Here is an 18,335-nt window from a genome sequence, read left to right as displayed (position 1 = left end):
AGGATGTAACTCCAGGTGTCCTCTTAAGTCCATATCAAGAAATACAAATTAGTCCAGGCAGTGTTTTGCATGAAAGGCTGTTCTAAGAAGCTACTCTTAGGTGATGGTGCAGCATTACATGGGGACCTGTCAGGTGATTGCAAAACCCAGCTTTGACTTCTTTTTTCAGAGAGAGTTTATCCAGATAAACTGATTTATCAATCAGATTTTTTTTTTTATTTTAAAAAGGTTATACCAGAACTGTAGTCAAATTTTTAATTATTTTAAATTCCTCTTCTTTTAGCAATATAGTGGTACAAAATCAACTTTAAATACTGTACTGTCAAATGCTTCTATGGTGTGTAATACTCAAGTGTCTTTGAAATGTAAAGGTTATAACTTTGGTGAAAGCTCTGAAGATATTATAGCTACTTCAATAATGACTTTCTTTTCAAAATGTTTGTTTTTTCAGCTTGAAATAGAAAAATTGAAGAAAGCAGTGATGTCTACATGAGACAGCTATGGACTCAATGTTTTTATCTTGCCAGGAATTCAACGCTGAACACAAGGAGAACTGACTCTTATTTCATTATAATGGATGCTCTGGTGTTCTACAGTCTTAAAGAAAAAATATAATAAAAAAAAGGAATATAGTCTTATATTCAGAGAGATAAGAAAACAAAAAAGAATAATGGTGTAATTTTTTTGCCAATATAAAAGAGGCCTTATTTCTTACTGTGCTGGAATTGCAGACCTTATTTTTTCGGTTTGCTTGAAAATACTACTGAATCTGTATAGAAAGGAGAGGGAATTCTTAATAGATTTTTATTGAATACCTGTAGCTTAATTTTTAAAGAGATCTATACTATAAATAGGGTGATCTGTCTTTGCAACTAATCTGTAAAATAGTCTGTTGGAAGGGATGGAATGACTGTATTGTAATTGTAGTCACTACTTTTCCCCTACATGCAAAAGGGAATATATAATATTTGTATAATTTTGGCAGTCTTACCCGGGGTTATGCTGTTGTGCCTGTCTGCAGTGAGAATACTCAACTTATGAACAGCACAGTGTGAATAATGAGATAGGAATTTGTTAGTGCAATGAAGCAGGTGAAACTCCTATGCAGTGTAGAAAGATTGAATGATCTAATTCCAGTAGTTCAGCAGAACGGTTTGTCACTTGCACTATTGGATTAAAAAGGGATTTAAGACTTAATTGTGAAATCGTGACAAAATTACCTGTTAAACCTCAAAATGCAAGGAATACAGAAACAAAGCGACAGTCCAGTCTCGCCTGGTTTAGGTCTGTTGTGCCTAAAATATTACAGTGTAGAGCATGAAAGAGTAAACCTTAAGTCACAGCATCTGTACTTCTGTGTTTCTGAAGTCATCAGTCTTTCTAGAGGTTCAAGTATGCATCTTGATTTGTTTTTACAATAGTCAGGTTTTGTTTATAATATATCTCCAAATAAATCCCTTTGGAACTTTGATACTCTCAAAAGCTCTCAATATTTATATATTTATGCCATAAACTTTCTCAGTACATTGTGTACCTCTAAACTTAGTAACATCTTTGTATTTTAGTAAGTGATTGGAACAATTGCTTTGACATCATTGTGATGGTGTCTTTATGGAAAAGAAGTTGAGATCTTGTGGATTACCATTATCTTTAACCCCTGGGCTCAAAACTTGCACCAGAACAATAGAGAAATAATATACAAAGTGATCAGAGAAAATGGTATTTATTGCTTTGTTTGTCTGATTAAAGAATTAAAAAACATACAGCTTTAGAAAGCCAGTCAAATTCATTAGTTTTGTTAATCAGCTCATCTCCTTTAGGTCTGCTATAAATAAAAAGACAAAAAAAAGCCTCATAGTTTGACATCTTTGCCAATAAAAGAAAGTAATTCAGCTTCTCTTCATGGGAGTAGTCATAAATGTAGTAATTATTCAGTGTTCAAGTGATACAGAAGTGTTACTTTTTGAGAGTAATCCTACACCATGGGATTCTTTCACAGTTTGTGTCATAAAATACAAATGTCAAAAGTTAATTGGGGAATGTTTGTCCATTACTGATGCAGATAGTTCATGAAATCTCATTGAAATCTGATCAATACACTATGCAGGTATGGAGTAATATTTGCTAGTCAAATGGCTAGTAAGCTGATTCACTCTTAATGCTTTTAACTTTGAATTGCCCATGTTGAATTGCCCAAGTGCATCACAAATGAATTAAGGAATCATGTGCTGTCATCAGACACTCAACTCTTGCCTGGAATTCATGCCTGTTGAGCAGGTGATGAAAAACAAGAATTGAGCCTAATGGAGGACCCAGTTTTGTTATACAAGCTCTTCACTGATTGGAGCACAAAACAAATCTTGGAAGGGGTTGCTCTGCAGAAATTGAGCCTGTGTGTGAGCTTGCACAGGATGAACAGAACAAGACAATCAGTTACAGCCACAAATGAGAGGTGTTTGTTATTTAATGGCCTTTGTTCGTGATAGCAATAAATGACCCAAGTGCAATGACTTGATTTATTAAGCCCTCCTTTAAAAGTTGCTGCTATGAGTATTTGTAGCCATAAGGAAGTTGCCCTGATGTGTGTCTGTCTTGTCTTCAGCTAGTGTGACCTACTGGAGTGGAGGGGGAGAGGGTAATGGTTTTGAGACATTCCACAGTACAAGTTCCTAAGAGCAGTGTGCTTCACTGACTTGTCTACCGGTGCTGTAAAATGATGCATGCTACCCAAACTCGGCAAATAAAATGAGTATAAAAACATCTTCAGGCATCTGCTCAGTTCTGTTCAGGATTGTTTTGTATGCCCTTAAATTCTTTCCAAGGAGGAGTGTGGGGAGTGGAAGCAAAGTATTTATAATAGACCTCTTTAAAGTTTTCAGATTTCCATTATCTCACTGGGATGCTCTGGCTCCTGCTTATCAGGGTGTCTTAGGATCCAAACAGTTGGAAAGCTCAGTTTGCCTTTGCAAATGTAACTGGGCATTTTTAATTTCTCAAGATCTATTCATTACCCTCTTTTTTTTCCTCCTTGGCCCATATTGAACTGACTTTACTGTGCATCTTCAGAGGCTTTATTTAAGATCCCTATTGCCACTCAGTAACATGGATAAATGCATGTTTGAATCCCTTTTGAAGTATATAGTGAAGAACTGAAAACTGAGGGTATGGCATGTTTAATAGGGATATGGTAGAGGGAATAGGCACATAAAGAACGGAACAGCAGAAGGGCATTTTTAAACTGCCAGGTTTTCATGCTATGTTAAGATTCTCTAAAAATCTTTTGGTAGTACACAAGGTCCAGTTAAAAAAAAAAGCAAAATTACAGGTGTACTTACTTGATTTTTTTCGACAAAGATGATTTTTTTTCATTAATATTCATGGAAGTGAATTTCTGATGGAAACCTGTGATTATTGCAAGGTTTGAATTGTATAGCAAAGTATCTGTTGAACTTTTAAATAAATACCTTGTATTCATTAAGATAGCACAAGTCTGTTGTTACCTCTTTCCAAAGGACATGGTAAACCCAGATTCACACAGCTGCATTTTGGCTGCTCTAAAAGTTACCTGGGAGGTTTCTGATCTCTGAGAAAGCCGGTGATGAGGACAGCTGGTTGCAGATCTTGGGTCATTGGGTTTTGCAAGAGCTGACAAGACAAACCGCTCCCTGCATGTGCCTGAGGAATGCAAACAACCCCAACCAGCTTGTAAAGCGTCAGACTGATGCTGTTGGGGCCAAGGTTTGGAGTGCCTCTTTGTTGGGAGTCATGGTTTCAATCTCTTTCCAAGCCCCCTGGGAGCCCAGATTGACCCAGCTTCCATCTGGGAGAAGCATGCGGGTGTCTGAGGGCTGCAGGATGCTGGACTTTGTGTCCTTCAGAGAACTCTTGATGTTGAGGAGGTGTTGAGAACCAAGGGCCTTTCAGTTTTGCCATCAAAGTAAAGGTTCAGGGAGTGTGTAGAAGCACAGCTGCAGGTGATATGTCCATACCTTGACATGATACGGTTTTTAGCATTTCTTTCTTCATTATTTTAATTGATCTCTCTCTGGTATTGTATCAAGTACAAGTAATTTCACCTTCCCAGGTGGGTTCTGTTGGCTGTGCTTGGTTGTGCCTGGCTAAATTCCTACTTGATCCTGATGTGAGGCTGGCTGTATCAAAGCAGAACAGTAAATAATACCTGTCTTTAGGTTAAAACTGCAGACATGCCTGTGACTGAGGACTGGCTGGAGTTGTGACAGCAGACAAAATGACAGGAAACCCCATAAACTCCTGACTAATACACTGCAGGAATGCAGAAAAAATAGTGACCAGAGCTCTTCCAAGTCAGTTCTGTGTGAAGGAGTGTTAGGAATTGCTCTTCTGTAGGGATAAACTACTTGCTGTACATTTCTGGCTATTGGAAATCTGGCTCTTGGAAGTGAGGTGGTGTTTAGAGAGCCAGCAGTGACCATGGCACAAGATTCAGCAGATAAAGGGTGACACTAATGATGGGGTAGTCCTGAAGAAAAGGTTATTATTTACCCATTGAGCTTTTTAGCTTCACTAGGTGCTGTCAGTAGAATGCTCTGCATTTATGCAGGATAATGCATTAACTTGACCAGATTGTGATCATTAGTGTTTTGAAGTCTTTAGGAGATTGTTCAGAGAAGTTGTGGATGTCCCATCCCTGGAAGTGCTCAAGAACAGTTTGCAGGGGGCTTAAAGCAACCTGAACAGTGGAAGATGTCCTTGCCCATGGCAGGGGGTTGGAACTGGATGGTTTTTAAGGTCTCTTCCAACCCAAACCATTCCATGATTCTATGAAATACAGGAGAGCAGAAGCACCTGGAGGGAGGGCACCAACCCCACGGGTGTGACTCATCCCTGTGGACTCCTGGCAGAGGTGGCAATCTGGCCAATTTGTGGGTGTGTTTGTAAGGTGTTTTGTCATTTTGCAGTGCAATACCTTCATCTGCAGGTTCCTCAGCCTTAATCCAGTCAGGCAAGAAAAGAAGCAGCTGCTGCCCAACATTATTTCTTCATGGGAAAACACCAAATGAGTCGGGGCACCCAGGCAGGGCTGGGTGAGACTGACAGTGAGACTGGGGCAGGATGGCAGCAGAGGAGTGGTTAGAGAGTCACATCTGAGACCTTGGGGATCCCTGGCTGGGTTAACTTTGCTCACAGTATTCCTCAGACTTCTGAAAACAGTGAGTACTTCAGAGAACATCATTATTGCAGAGCTGCTGGAGAATTACCAGTGGTCTGTGAAATTGGTTCATTCATAATCTAAAATGCATTTATTTGCTAAGTCTGTCTTTACTTTGCACTTCTTTCCTTAGTTTTATGTTGTCTTTACATCTGTGAAAATAATTAGATATTTTAGTTAACCTCTTGTGTTTTTTTTTTTTTTTTTGTAGTTTTGTAATTGGTCTCTCTCTATCACTTTTAAGAAAATTTTGAGTTTTCTTATGGGTATATATAAAGATGATTACTCTCCTATTAGAACTTGCTTCACTTAAAGCTACACTTTCCAACTGTGATTCCTTTAAAAATACAACTGACACCATTCTGAAGAATTAAGAGCTTTACTTTTTATTCTTGGATGACCATATGAACACTAAAGCCTCCTGCTGCAGCCTTAACTTGCTTGGTAGCAATGGCAGGTTATCATGTTATGGTGGTTTATAGAGTTGTAAGTAAGCCATGTGGCCATTCAAGCCCTAAAACCAATAGATTAGGTTTTGTAATAATAGGTTTAATGCTTCTGATAAATGTTGAAGTTATGAGTTTGTAATATTTGGAAAAATATATTTCTCTACCAAATTATTGCAAGGTCAGTATAAATCTTAATTTTGTAAAAAGGGTGCTTGAGATTTTTTTGTGCAGGACACCTTTCCCTGTAAACTTAGCTGTAGTTTGTTTTCTGGAGCAGTGCACAGGGGAGAGAGGTGACTCTCTACCCTTTGGGCAGAGACTTTGGGTTCAGCATTGTGGGGGGTGTAACTCCCATAGTTGTCATTGTTTGGACAGATCCCTTTGTTTGCTGAGTTCATGTGGGGCCAGACTGCTGTGCAGTCTGCCAGTGGTTAAAATCTGCATTAATATGCTTGGGGTAGAGGAAAGGAGGATAGTTCTGTAGAGTTTTACGAGATACTTAAATTTTACACCAGCAGGAGTCATAGTAAGGGATTTGAATGCAAGGCTGTGAGCATTAACCAACATAGGGATTACTTTTTAAATTCATGATTGGTTGGTTTTTTGCTTTTTTTTTTTCTGTTTTAAGAGACTCTTTGCTCTCTTGTAACCACTGCCCATCCAGTCTCTCCTTGCTCTTTCCTTTCTGTTGAGGGCTTTGAAATGAACTGCAGAAGGATCATCAGCTGCTGACAATCTCCTGAGCTGGGTGTGAAAGTGTCCCCTTACTAGAAAGTCCTTTTCACCTGAGAGGGTGACACCTCAGCTGCTCATGTACCTGTGTCCTGGTACTTGGATGGAGCAGAAACCTCTGGAATAGAGGAGTATCATGCTTACAGCTTCTTACAAAGGCAGGGATTATTGGCAGTAGATAGTTTGTGATAAGAGATAAATCATCCTCCCTCTGTTTATGCTTTCATGTGGCCCAGTGTCCCTATACCCTTATTTTTTCCTAAAGTAACAGTGACTTGCTGCTGTTTTGTTTGTTTTGCCCTGAGTTTCTCCAGCTGCACAGTGGTTGCCTTGGCAGGCTGTTGCAGTGCTGGGACTGGGTGGTTTCCAAGATGAGTCAAACAATGCAGCCGAGTGAGCTCCGTGTTCCACTGCTGGCAGGGGCCGGTGTCTCGGTGAGCCCGACGTACTTGGAGATGTCCCAGATTTCTGCCTCACTCAGAGATAATAGCCCTAGGTGGGGTTCCACCTGTGATTAAACACAAAATGAATGTGAATTAATTAGTGGTGAGGCACGATGAGCTCAAGGATTCAGAGCTGTGAAATGGAATTGACAATAAACATTTAATGACCGCAGAAATCAGAAAGGATTTGGTGCAGCCTTTCACCCCAAACCTGTAGGTGTTTCCCAGCCACCTCCCCTTCTTTGGCAATATTGATCCCAATATTCTGCTTTGTTTCTCCTGATCCATTTTATTTCCTTAGAAGAGCTAGTGTCTGCTAGCTTTTAACCCAGAAAATGCTTTTCATATTAACAGCTGAATTCAGAGGCTGACATGAGATTCTCCTTAAGAGCTACCTTAGAAATTCAGTGCATTAGTTGAACTCTTTTATGGCAATTTCATGATTAAGTAATAAACCCTACAGATCTGAAATTATAGCATGGTGGACAAACCTCACAGATGAAAGGGGCAGCCAGCTGTGTGCCTGGGCCTTTGATGCTGTCGAATGGGAGAGTCTGGAGCCTCTGGATGGGAAACCACACCTCTGCTCTCCCAGTGCAGGACCCCTTCTGCTTCTGATCAGCATCTTCTGTGCTGATCCGTATGTGTCAGGGGAAAATTGAGGGGCTCCTCTCAAGGCATGGTAATTTGATCAGGCTTTTCATGTTGCCTTCTCTTGAGATCAAGCTGTCATCCTGTTTTGTCACTGTGCATTTGCTTCTTGCTTTAGTGGTTTAGCTCACTAACTTTTATGCATTTTTTATTTTTTTAAAAGTTAAATTATCTACTTATACTTGTGGTGATAGATTATCAGTGTCTCAATCCTTCTTCAACCCACAGCAGCTGTTGCTTTTCCCTTGGACATTTCTAGCATTTAATAATGATATTTGATGTGTCATGCTGTTTTCCCTTCATTCCCTTTGCTGGATTATTTTTCTCTAACAAATATGCCTGTAACAAGTTGCATCCCAGGATGTTTAGCTTTTATTAAGGACTATGGGAAACTTCATGGAGAGAACAGAAGTCTGAATCCTCCTGCAAAGGAAATAACTCTTCACTCTGGCCCTTCTTTATCATATTTTGATTTCTGGGCCCTGAGTGCCCACGTTTCCTACTCATTTGGCAGGAACTGGCCAAGGGGAGCAGAGCACTGAACTCAGTGGAGATGAGACTGTCTTAAATCACTTCAAAAGGGACCCACAGGCTGAGTGGCTTTAATAAGCTCTCCAGCTTGCAGCTTACAGCGTTGAACAGACAATCACCTTGCAAATCCAGTAAGGACAGTCTCTGGCATAGGTTTAGCTGCTTTTTTACTAGTAAATAATCAGACTGTGTTCAAAAAGTGGAAACAGAGATGACTAAACTTCTTTAACATCTTTATTCCAGGAGGAAATCAGCAAATGAGTGGTGATGGATGTGAGGGTGGTCTACTGCCTGCTCCTTTGGGCTGCACACTTCTTCCTGGCTGTGCCACACACCACTCCCAGGGTAAGTTTCACTAGACCAGGCTTCTCAAATCCCCATCAAGTGATCTTGAACACTTCCAGGGATGGGTCAGCCACAGCCTGTCAGGACAGCCTGTTCCAGTGTCTCACCAGCCTCATCATAAACAACTTCCTCATATGAGATCTGAGCATGAGCTCAGAGTGTCACTTCCATAGCAGGGTCCATCTGAAGGCTTCATTTATAGAGGCAGACTTTAGGTGGAGAGTTCTCACTTGGTCTGTATGAACAAAGGGCCACAAGCTCTGCATTCTGGACCTCAAAAGGATATTTGCCTGTTGAAACCCTTTCTGGTTTGTGCCAAGGAGTCATCTTTTACTTATTTATGTGAACATTCACTCTATGTTCCACTTCTTATTTTTCAGGTTCTCAGTAATGAATCAAAGACTGGTTATGAGCAAGGTACAGTGCCCTGGTTAATGCTTTGTGAGATGTTATCAGTTAGCAATGCTTCACACCCCTGATGCATCACAGACCATGGTATGCTGTCTTTCACCTTGTAACAGTGTCTGCTTGGTTTATTTTCCAGATGCCTGTATAAATCTCATTCCCTGCCAAGATAATGGAGCAATTTGTATTCAGCCTTGCTCTCCCTCCTTCCATGGGGAGACAAGCTTTGTCTGTGAGGACAGAAAGTGGCAGATGCTGTCAGATGCTTGTGCAAGCCTGGATGTTCAGTCCCTTTTTCAGGTGAGGATGCTGTTGTGCACCTTAACCTGTGCTTGTAACTTCTTGGGAAGACAGACCCTTCTTCCATGAACTTTCAGTCTTGAGCAAAGGGAGATGGGATCCTAAAACACAGAATACTTTGATAACAGGCTCTGACTTCATGAAATTAAAGAACTGGTTAGGTTAGAAAAGGCCTCTAAGGTTGCTGAGTGAAACCATTAGCCCAGCAGAACCATTTCACTGCTGTACCTCAAGCTGAACCTCAAGGTGACATCCTCAAGTGTCACCTCCACACCTTTTTTGAGCATGTCCAGGAATTGTGATTACACCACTTTCCTGGGCAGTCTGTTCTAATGCCTGACCACCCTTTCAGAATTTTTTTCTAATATCTAAACCTCCCTTGATGTGCCTGGAGACGATGGCCTCTTGTCCTATCACTTTTTACCTGTGAGAAAGAGCCTGACCCCCACCTCACTATTACCTCATTTCAGGTAATTATAAAGACTGATATGGTTCCCCCTTGAGCTTCCTTTTTTCCAAGCTGAACATCCCAGATCTCTCAGCCTCTCCTCATCAGACTTTTCTCTAGTTCTTTCACAATCTTAAATCAGTTTATAGGAAATAAATTTGGGGGATGCTTGTGTGGAAACATAATTCAGAAGTGAAGTTGCCTTGTTCACTTGGCTGGTGTTCCTCACATGGATCTAAACCAAGATAAGAACACAGAAGGATGAAGCTGAGGAAAGAACAACACCAAAGTGTGCAATAACCAGATGATTTATGACACATTCTCCTCTGCTGCAAGATCCTTAATCAAGTTACTTCAAGAATAAGACATTGCATTTAGTTCTTGCCCCTTCCTTCATGTCTGTAGAATAACTATGATATTCTTCTCAGGTGAGCTTTGGTTCTGTGTTTCAGTCCATCTGGCACATTCTCTGCACACCCAGCACTGCATCTCTTGCCTAGTTGTAGCTGTGGCTTCATTTTCATGCTTTTCATTAATTGTCTCAAATCTATTTCCTCCCTCCAGAGGATATCCCAAAGTGAACTCCCATGCTCTGGAGGACATGGTGGTGGTGCTGGAGAGCATCTTCCTTTTGTAGGAGGAGGAAAGCTAGGGCCTGGGAAGCCTGGAGATGGAGCAAAACATTTTGGTGCTGGGAATCATAGCTGCCAAGCTGATTTTTCATGCATCATCCCAGATATCCTGTCTTCACCAGCCATCCCAGGAAACATTGCTGATATAGTGGAATTGCTAAAGAAGATTTCCCTGCTGCTATCAGAGAATGTCACTAGAGGAAAAATGCAGGTATTTACTTTTATTGGCTTTGGGAGGTGCTTCTGAGCTTTACGGAGCATCCACAAGTATTTTGTCCTTTAGGCCACTGCCCAATGAAGTGGTGGCTGCAGGTCACATGGAGATCACCTGGAAAGAGATTCCAGAGTGGGATATTTTGTTGTCAGAGAAACTTTTTGACTTATTCATGTGTGATGAAAATAGACTGTGAGGTTGAATTTCTTTAAAAGCAAAGGTTTTCAGGAGCTGCTGTTAAAGCCATGGGCTAACAGTACAGGGAAGAATTACTTTTGAAAGTATTACACTGTAGGGAAGGCAGCCTTGTACAACAGCATCTGAGATCTTTCCCTGATTAACTCAGAGAGCAGTGGAAGAAATACAGAGAGGGTGGTAAAAAGGGTATAAAAAGGTGACCCCCTGCACTGTGGGTCAGCATCTGGAATAGAACTAGGGTGTCCTTTTTGCTTTATGTTTACTTCTCTAATCAGTTTTTGATTCAGGATATGAAGAGGATAGGAGAATTCTAGTAATGAGATGTTTGGGTTTGACTGGGATGGGTCATGGGAATATATATATTCATTGTCAAAAGGATTATTCCTTTTATAGAAGTCACTCATTAATTAAATCAGCCTTTTTGGAGGAAATGTCTGGAGAATAATATTTGGTTTCTTCTAACATAAAACAAATTCTATTTTGCTTGTTTGTTACAGAGCTACAGCAGGATAGCAAACCATATTCTAAACAGCTCCATCATTTCCAACTGGGCTTTTGTAAAGGACAGAAATGCTGGTTCAATATTACTGGACTCGGTGAATTTATTTGCTGGGAAACTTCTTCTAAGAAATGGGTCAGAAAGTATCCAGGAGCCGTTCATCGCTACCAAAGGCTACAGCATACACAGAAACACTTCAGGAAAGAGCTTTGACTTTTCCATGGAGTTCAACAGCACAGGCAATATTACTGGGCACGTGGTGATTCCAGAGGAAGAGCTGCTGAGGTTACCCAGGGCTTCCAAAGCCATCAGCGTTGCGTTTCCAACGCTCGGAGTCATCCTGGAGACCAACCGGCCAGACCCCGCCGTTGTGAACGGGATGGTGCTGTCGGTGTTGCTGCCAGAGGAGCTCCAGAACATTTTGCTCACCTTTGAGAAGCTGAACAAGCTGGAGCAGGTGGGGGCTCAGTGCGTGGGGTGGCACTCGGCCGAGCGGCGCTGGGACCCCCGGGCGTGCGCGGTGCGCGTGCACAACATCAGCGCCGTGGTTTGCGTCTGTGCCCACCGGCGCCGCACCTACAGAGCCTTCTCCATCCTGATGGCCCCGGCCGTGCCTCGGAGCTCCCTGCTGGACTACATCACACGGGTGGGCCTGGGCCTGTCCATTCTCAGCCTGGTCCTCTGCCTCGCCGTCGAGGCCGTGGTCTGGCAGCACGTCACCAAAACTGAAATCACCTACATGCGCCACTTCTGCTTGGTCAACATCGCTGCCTCGCTTCTCGTCGCTGATGTCCTGTTCATCCTGGCAGCCATTGTGCACAATGCAGCCCTAAACTACCAGCTGTGTGTGGCAGCCACTTTTTTCCTTCACTTTTTCTATCTTGCCCTGTTTTTTTGGATGTTCACCCTGGGCCTCTTAATTCTCTATGGATTATTATTAATTTTTTTTAAGATAACAAGATCTGTATTCTTAGCTGCAGCATTCTCTATTGGATATGGATGTCCCTTGGTCATATCTATCCTCACTGTTGCTATTACTGAACCAAAAAATGGGTATTTAAGGAGTGGAGCTTGCTGGCTCAATTGGTATGAGACAAAAGCCCTTTTGGCTTTTGTTGTACCTGCCCTGAGCATCATTGTGATGAATCTCATTGTGGTGATTGTGGTTGTGGTAAAGACTGGGAGATCCTCCATTGGAGAAGGCTGCAAGTCACAAGATTTGAGCAGCATGATCCGAGTCAGCAAAAACGTTGCCCTTCTGACACCTCTGCTGGGCCTCACCTGGGGCTTTGGGTTAGCCACAATCATCGACAGCCGCTCTCTGGCCTTCCACGTCGTGTTTGCACTGCTGAACGCCTTCCAGGTGAGCTCTGGGACACTGGGAGCAGTGTGTGTGCTCAGACCTTGAGCCTGGCATAAAGGCATCAGATCAAAGAGGGGCTGGCAGCAGGTGTGTGTGAAAAGTGGGATCTCAGCTCTCTCTTCCACTGGTGCTCTCCCATGGCTCGCGCACGAGACTTCCCGGGCTGGTGTTTTAGGTGCAGCTGGGTCATGGGACAAACTGGTCTGGTTGGAAGTGGGATGAAGAAATAACCCCATGATTAATTTATGTTAGATGTAAAATACACCAGTAAATGTCCATAACTGCAAAGATGTCTAATCCTTATCAATTAACAATTACACAGAAAATTCTCCCTTCCAGTGAAGATGACATAGGCCCAGAGAAGCTGTAGCTGCTCCATCCCTGGAAATGTTCAAGACCAGACTGGATGGGGCTCTGAGAAACCTGGTGTAGTGGAAGGTGTTCCTGCCCATTTCAGTGGGGTGGAGTTGGATGTCCTTTAAGGTCAATTCCAACCCAAACCATTCAATTCCATAGCTGATTTCATGGTTTTGATTAACTCATCAGCATAAACACCCAGTGTTACGAGATGCACTGCTGCACACGCAGTCTGCCTTAGCTCTTCTGGGATCAGGCTGCACTGAGTGGGCTGAGAAACTCCTGGTTTGTCACCCATCAGTCCAGCTCACAGTCAGGATTAACACAGGTTATAATCCATTCCTGCTGTTCCCAGAGAGCCTGCATGCCCTGAGTGGATAAACCAGGGCTTTGCTGTTACCTGCATCATAGGTGATGAGATCTCTCCTTAATGAAAAGATATCTAAAAACACTTAAGAAATATCATGTTGTTATACTGGTTTTGTTAACTGATTTTGCAATTTCTTAGGGATTCTTCATCCTGTTGTTTGGGACACTTCTGGACAGAAAGGTACTTATTCTGGATTATATGAACATTTTCTATACCTTGAGAAACTGGTCTCTTTAATATTACTTATTTAAATTTGCAGACAAGAGAAGCCTTAAGGATGAACTGCTTTTCATCAAGGCGGAAGTGGGGTCTAGAAAAGGTAAAGTTCATTTATTTTCCTGTTAATGGTTAATTTACCAATTTACAAACCTAATTTTTATGTTGGAATAATGGAACCATCCGTTACAGCTTACACCATGTGACATTTTTCAAATGTACATTTTTGCTGAAGGACATGCAGGTGTCTCAAAAGTCTGCTCAGGATATTAAGCTTCTAAATATCAGAAGTGGCAATTGATAGATTTCTGTGACTCTTGCATAACCTACTGCTGTGGTTACAAGTTAAAAGGGGTATTTTTAACCAATCTTTTCACCTGCAGATGTCAAAGCCCTTTTGGTAGACAGTCCCAGTAACTTTTTTTCCTCAGATTTACTTTAAGGACACTGAATAAGGAAGGAATGGAATTCGGAATCAGAAATCCCAATATAACGACCTGTTTGCTGCCTTCACAAAAATATGGATCTGTGTGCCAGCAGGGCTGCTTTAGGATGTCAGAGGATTGTTCTGCTTTCATCTGAGGGATGAGAGCAGAACAATCAACCACTCAGAGCCCAGCCAGTGTCTTTGGTGCTAATTGATGTGCACTCATGAGAGCCTGAGGTTCTTTCAGGTATCAGAACAATTCATAAAAGCAACTCAACCTTAAGGAAACAAACTCTGTTTTAGCAGCTTCCTACAAAACTTTGGCAGAACTGAAGTGTTGGCATCACTGAGCTGGTGTTTCCTACCTCTACAGGAAAACTTTTGTCTGTTGTCCTTAGATTTCTCTTGCTACCAAGGCTTAGTGGTTTCACACAGTATTTATGAAAGGGGATGCCCTTTAGGTGACTCAAGAATTACCTGCAGTGTTTTTTCTGTCTGCCAAAAGAAACCGTGTCAGTCCAGTTTGGACGTGGGAAAAATAATTTCTTTGCCTTTTTTCCAGTCTTTTACTCAGCTATGATCCTTGTAGTGAAAGCTGCAGAGGGTCTTCCAGTGACTCTGTGTTCAAATGTATTGGGTTATGAAGGGAAAATAGAGGGGTTAAGGCAACTATTCCTCCTCTCTGAAATGGGTCCTTTGGGGCAGAAGATTTGAGATTACAATTCTTTTATAGATCCAGGAAGATCCAATAAAGATGTTTCACATCTTGTCAGGTGTTAGATGAGGATTGAAAGTTTGAAAGTTAAAATTCTCTCTAAACACCATCCATATAATGGTCTGGAAACAACAGATGGAAATATTACTAATCCCATGACTCAGCAACATTTGATAAAAATATTGAGTGATCTCACAGGGCAAAACCTGATGTGGAAACTATGGCTGTGTGTGCCTGGGAATTCGGGTTGATGTTGTCACTCACCTGGGTGGAAGAAACCACGTGTAGGTGTTTACTGTGGCATAACAGAGGGGAAAGGTGTGAGTCATCCACTTTTGTAAACTTGGGTGTAAACATGGAGTTTGACTCATTACAGCTGGAGAAGTTTGTCACACCTGAGATGATTGTTTCAAAACAAAAAAAAAGTATTGTTTCAAAGAGCTTCAGAATCATGGGATTGTTTAGGTTGGAAAAGACCTCTGAGGTCGAGTCCAACTGTGAACCCAGCACTGCCAAACCCACTACTAAACCATGTCCCCAAGGGTCACATCTGTGACTTTTAAATACCTCCAGGGACCTTATGGTTATTCCACCACTGCCCTGGGCAGCCTCTTCCAATGGATGACTACTCTTTTGGTGAGGGAATTGTCCCTAATATCCAATCTAAATCCCCCTGACACAAGTTGAGGCCATTTCTTTTTGTCCTTTTGCTTGTCACATGAGAAAAGAACCCAGCCCCCACCTGGCTGTCCCCTCCTGTCAGGGAGCTGTGCAGAGCCAGAAGGTCCCTCCTGAGCCTCCTTTTCTCCAGGCTGAGCCTCTTTCCCAGCTCCCTCAGCTGCTCCTCCTCAGACCTGTTCTCCAGCCCCTTCCCCAGCTCCATTCCCTTCCCTGGACACGCTCCAGCCCCTCAATGTCCTTCCTGAGCTGAGGGGCCCAAAGTGGGACAGTGCATTGGGGGTTCAGTGGTCACTGTAAAACACTGGAAGGGTGATGCAGACTCTGCCTTCAGTGATGTCTCTGGGTTTCCCCAGACCTGCAGGAGCCTTTCCTGTTGGTCACATTTTAAGGTGATCATCTTGTGCTGTTTCTCACAGGATGCTGAGGCACCTCCTGTTTGAAATGGACCTTCCACCTCCACAGATGATACTTGTAATCTGACCTGGTTGTTTTCCCTCCTAGTCCTAGCAGTGGGCTCTTGTCTTCAGTGGATTTGAGCAGCGAGAAGAAAAGGAGCACTTCTGGCAGAGATGCTGGTTTGAGGGGAGCTGAGGAGCCCGACCAGCTCAGAGCATGGACAGCCCTGTCTGTCTGGGAGCACAACCACAGGAAGCATCATGAAAACCAGAAGAGAAAGTCCCTGAACCTGCTGTCAGGAGCAGGAAATCATCAGTGTTCCTGCAGCCCTTGGAGGAAACATGCTGAAACACAAAGCTTGTTTCTCACCTTTGTGAAAACTGCTGTGAGGAGAGTTTGTCCTCCTTTGTTTGCCATTTCAGTGCTTCAATTCTTCCTTTTTTTTTTTTTTTTGTTTGTTTGTTTGTTTGGCAGTGCAATAAGGAGCTGTACAATATGTGGAGCTGTTCTAAAATTATTTAATTTTTCATGTGATGTACAAATGTTGAGCATTATCTAGCTGATTTTGGTTGTCTTTTGGGCAAAGCTGATTCTATTTGTTGCGACTGTATTCATCATTTCCATTTGTCCTCCCAGATTGATGGACAATTCTGTTTCTGCATTGCAGAAACATTGTTCTCTCCATCTCAGTACTTGTACTTTTGTGTCAGAGGAATTGTACAAAGCCCTTTTCTGATCTGTAAGGACAGAATTTTCATTCTCTTTCCTGTCCTGCAGGACAGTGACAGAGGTGAACAAGAAAGAGGACCCTGCAAATCATCAGTTTCCCCCTTTAGATGTGGAAAAGCAAGAAGAGCTGAATCAAATGGATGGAGATCTCCTGTGCAATGTCCTAACAAAGGAGATTATTTCTCCAAGTGAGATGGGGTGTCTGGTTTAATTAGAAAATCTGTCCTTGTTCAGAGAAACCCTTTCTTATGAAGGCCTTGATAGAAGCATTATTGACTCCTGTTAGGATAAATCGATGGTTTCAAATGAAAATAAAGTTGAAATTTTGTCATTGTTTCTAACAAGTGGTACTTATCCTTCTCTACCAAAAATGTGGATAAATGCCCTGTAGTATTACCTCAAGTCAGAAATCACTTAAACCCACATGATTTCACATACATTTGAAATATGGAAGATTTAAGCAAAATAACAGTTTAATGTCATCAACAAGCCTCTACTGAAGAGGGAGAAAAATGCCCTGGCATGGAAAACCCACAGGCTGATGTTCTGTGGGAGAAGCTGAGGAGGGTCTGGAGGCCAGAGCTGTGCCTGGGCCATGGGGCATTTCTTGTCCTTAGGACTCTGCTGCTTCCTCTCCTCTCCTCTCCTCTCCTCTCCTCTCCTCTCCTCTCCTCTCCTCTCCTCTCCTCTCCTCTCCTCTCCTCTCATCTCCTCTCCTCTCCTCTCCTCTCCTCTCCTCTCCTCTCCTCTCCTCTCCTCTCCTCTCCTCTCCTCTCTCCTCTCCTCTCCTCTCCTCTCCTCTCCCTATCCTCTCCTCCTCTCCTCTCCTCTCCTCTCCTCTCCTCTCCTCTCCTCTCCTCTCCTCTGCCTCTCCTCTCCTCTCCTCTCCTCTCCTCTCCTCTCGCTCTCCTCTCCTCTCCTCTCCTCTCCCTCTCCCTCTTCCCTCTCCCTCTCCTCTCCTCTCCCTCTCCCTCTCCCTCTCCTCCCTCTCCCTCTCCCTCTCCCTCTCCCTCTCCCTCTCCCTCTCCCTCTCCCTCTCCCTCTCCCTCTCCCTCCCCTCTTTCCTTGTAGACTGATTTTGTTATAGGAGTCCATCCCTGCTCCTTTCACTCAGCCCAGCTGCACGTTGGAGAGCTTTATTCAAATAGAGGTAAAATTTGGTCTGTTTGCTGCTGTAACAAATTTAAAAGACCATTACCCCAAGGTCTGCTTCTTGGTGTCATTTTATTAATGAAATTATTGGATTTTTTTTCTAGCACCTGAAAATTTTCAGCTAATTTAGCACAGCCCAGCACCTGCCCTCCTCTCCCATGTGTGCATGTTAAACCAGTCTGATAAACAGTGAATTTATAGATGGTCTTGGGTAAGGCTTCCTTCATTATACAGACCCCTTCCAGAATCCAGGAAATTCAGCAGGAGTCTGCCCCAGCAAAAGCACCATGAAAGGAATCTGTTTCATCTGCTGTTTGTCTAAGGGTGTTTGAAGCATGTGCTTATTTTCAGCACCTGGCACATATCAGTATTTCCCCCTGTGTTTTATGGTCATTTAGGTATTTAAAAATAACAGGGGTGGGGGAGCTTTACAGAGAACCAGTTCATGGTCCAGGATGAGGAGGAGCACTGAACCTCTATTTTTAATTTTTAAAACTGTGCAGGAGCATTTAATGAATAAATATATTTTAGGGGTGAAAGGTGTAGCTGTCCTTTGTGGGCTGTAAACTGGTGTTTTTCTGAATGCCATGGGCTGACAGCCCAGCTTTAATTGCAACTGAGGAGAGGGAACCACCAGAGCTGGAATTCTGCCAGTTTCACAAATTACCCGTGTGGCAACAGCTTAATAAGGTCAGTGTTGTGTCCTCATCAGTTGGACTCCTTGATGTGCAGGAGCTTGGTTGGAGCTGTTCCACCCTGGTGAGCCCTGAAATCCCCCAGTGCCCTCCCTGCCAGGGTGTCCCAGTTCACTGCACATCCCATTTCTTTCCATAGCTCACTGCCCTGGCAGTGTGGTCACACAAACAGGGTCTGCAGGGCCACATCCTGCCA

The 18,335-nt window shown here is 42.9% G+C and overlaps 2 protein-coding genes across 7 annotated transcripts in view; both read left to right on the top strand.

Moving 5' to 3' along the window:
* Window positions 1-2,760, top strand: part of CD2AP (CD2 associated protein) — a 76,290-nt gene extending 73,530 nt beyond the window's left edge. For all 5 annotated transcript variants that reach the window (XM_030236076.2, XM_018921494.3, XM_018921490.3 and 2 more), the window contains one exon: window positions 452-2,760. In XM_030236076.2, coding sequence (XP_030091936.1) covers window positions 452-493 — 42 coding nt within the window. In that variant the 3' untranslated portion in view covers window positions 494-2,760. The remainder of the gene's footprint in view (window positions 1-451) is intronic.
* A 2,170-nt stretch (window positions 2,761-4,930) lies between these two features.
* Window positions 4,931-16,805, top strand: LOC103823101 (adhesion G protein-coupled receptor F4-like). Of its 2 annotated transcripts, XM_050972350.1 has the most exons (9): window positions 4,932-5,192; window positions 8,241-8,342; window positions 8,723-8,759; window positions 8,887-9,047; window positions 10,060-10,338; window positions 11,037-12,401; window positions 13,267-13,308; window positions 13,388-13,447; window positions 15,669-16,804. In XM_050972350.1, exons 2-9 carry the CDS (start codon window positions 8,265-8,267, stop codon window positions 15,672-15,674), a joined length of 2,028 nt encoding a protein of 675 aa, XP_050828307.1. In that variant the 5' UTR covers window positions 4,932-5,192; window positions 8,241-8,264; the 3' UTR covers window positions 15,675-16,804. The 2 variants fall into 2 exon arrangements, with proteins under 2 accessions (XP_018777020.3, XP_050828307.1); XM_018921475.3 differs by having other exon boundaries at window positions 4,931-5,192; window positions 8,241-8,759; window positions 15,669-16,805.
* Window positions 16,806-18,335: the final 1,530 nt, after the last annotated feature.

This window comes from Serinus canaria, chromosome 3 (genome assembly GCF_022539315.1).
Source record: "Serinus canaria isolate serCan28SL12 chromosome 3, serCan2020, whole genome shotgun sequence".
Taxonomy (NCBI): Eukaryota; Metazoa; Chordata; class Aves; order Passeriformes; family Fringillidae; genus Serinus; species Serinus canaria.
The sequence above is the reverse complement of the archived record's forward strand: the minus strand, read 5'-3'. Positions and strand labels throughout refer to the sequence as shown.

Bases quoted from the DNA above. Each gene is read 5' to 3' on its own strand.
- LOC103823101 (XM_018921475.3), top strand. From the start codon at position 8,582: ATGAACAAAGGGCCACAAGCTCTGCATTCTGGACCTCAAAAGGATATT. The intron at 8,760-8,886 runs GTACAGTGCCCT...TTTATTTTCCAG, and splicing joins AAAGACTGGTTATGAGCAAG to ATGCCTGTATAAATCTCATT. The intron at 9,048-10,059 runs GTGAGGATGCTG...TCCTCCCTCCAG, and splicing joins ATGTTCAGTCCCTTTTTCAG to AGGATATCCCAAAGTGAACT.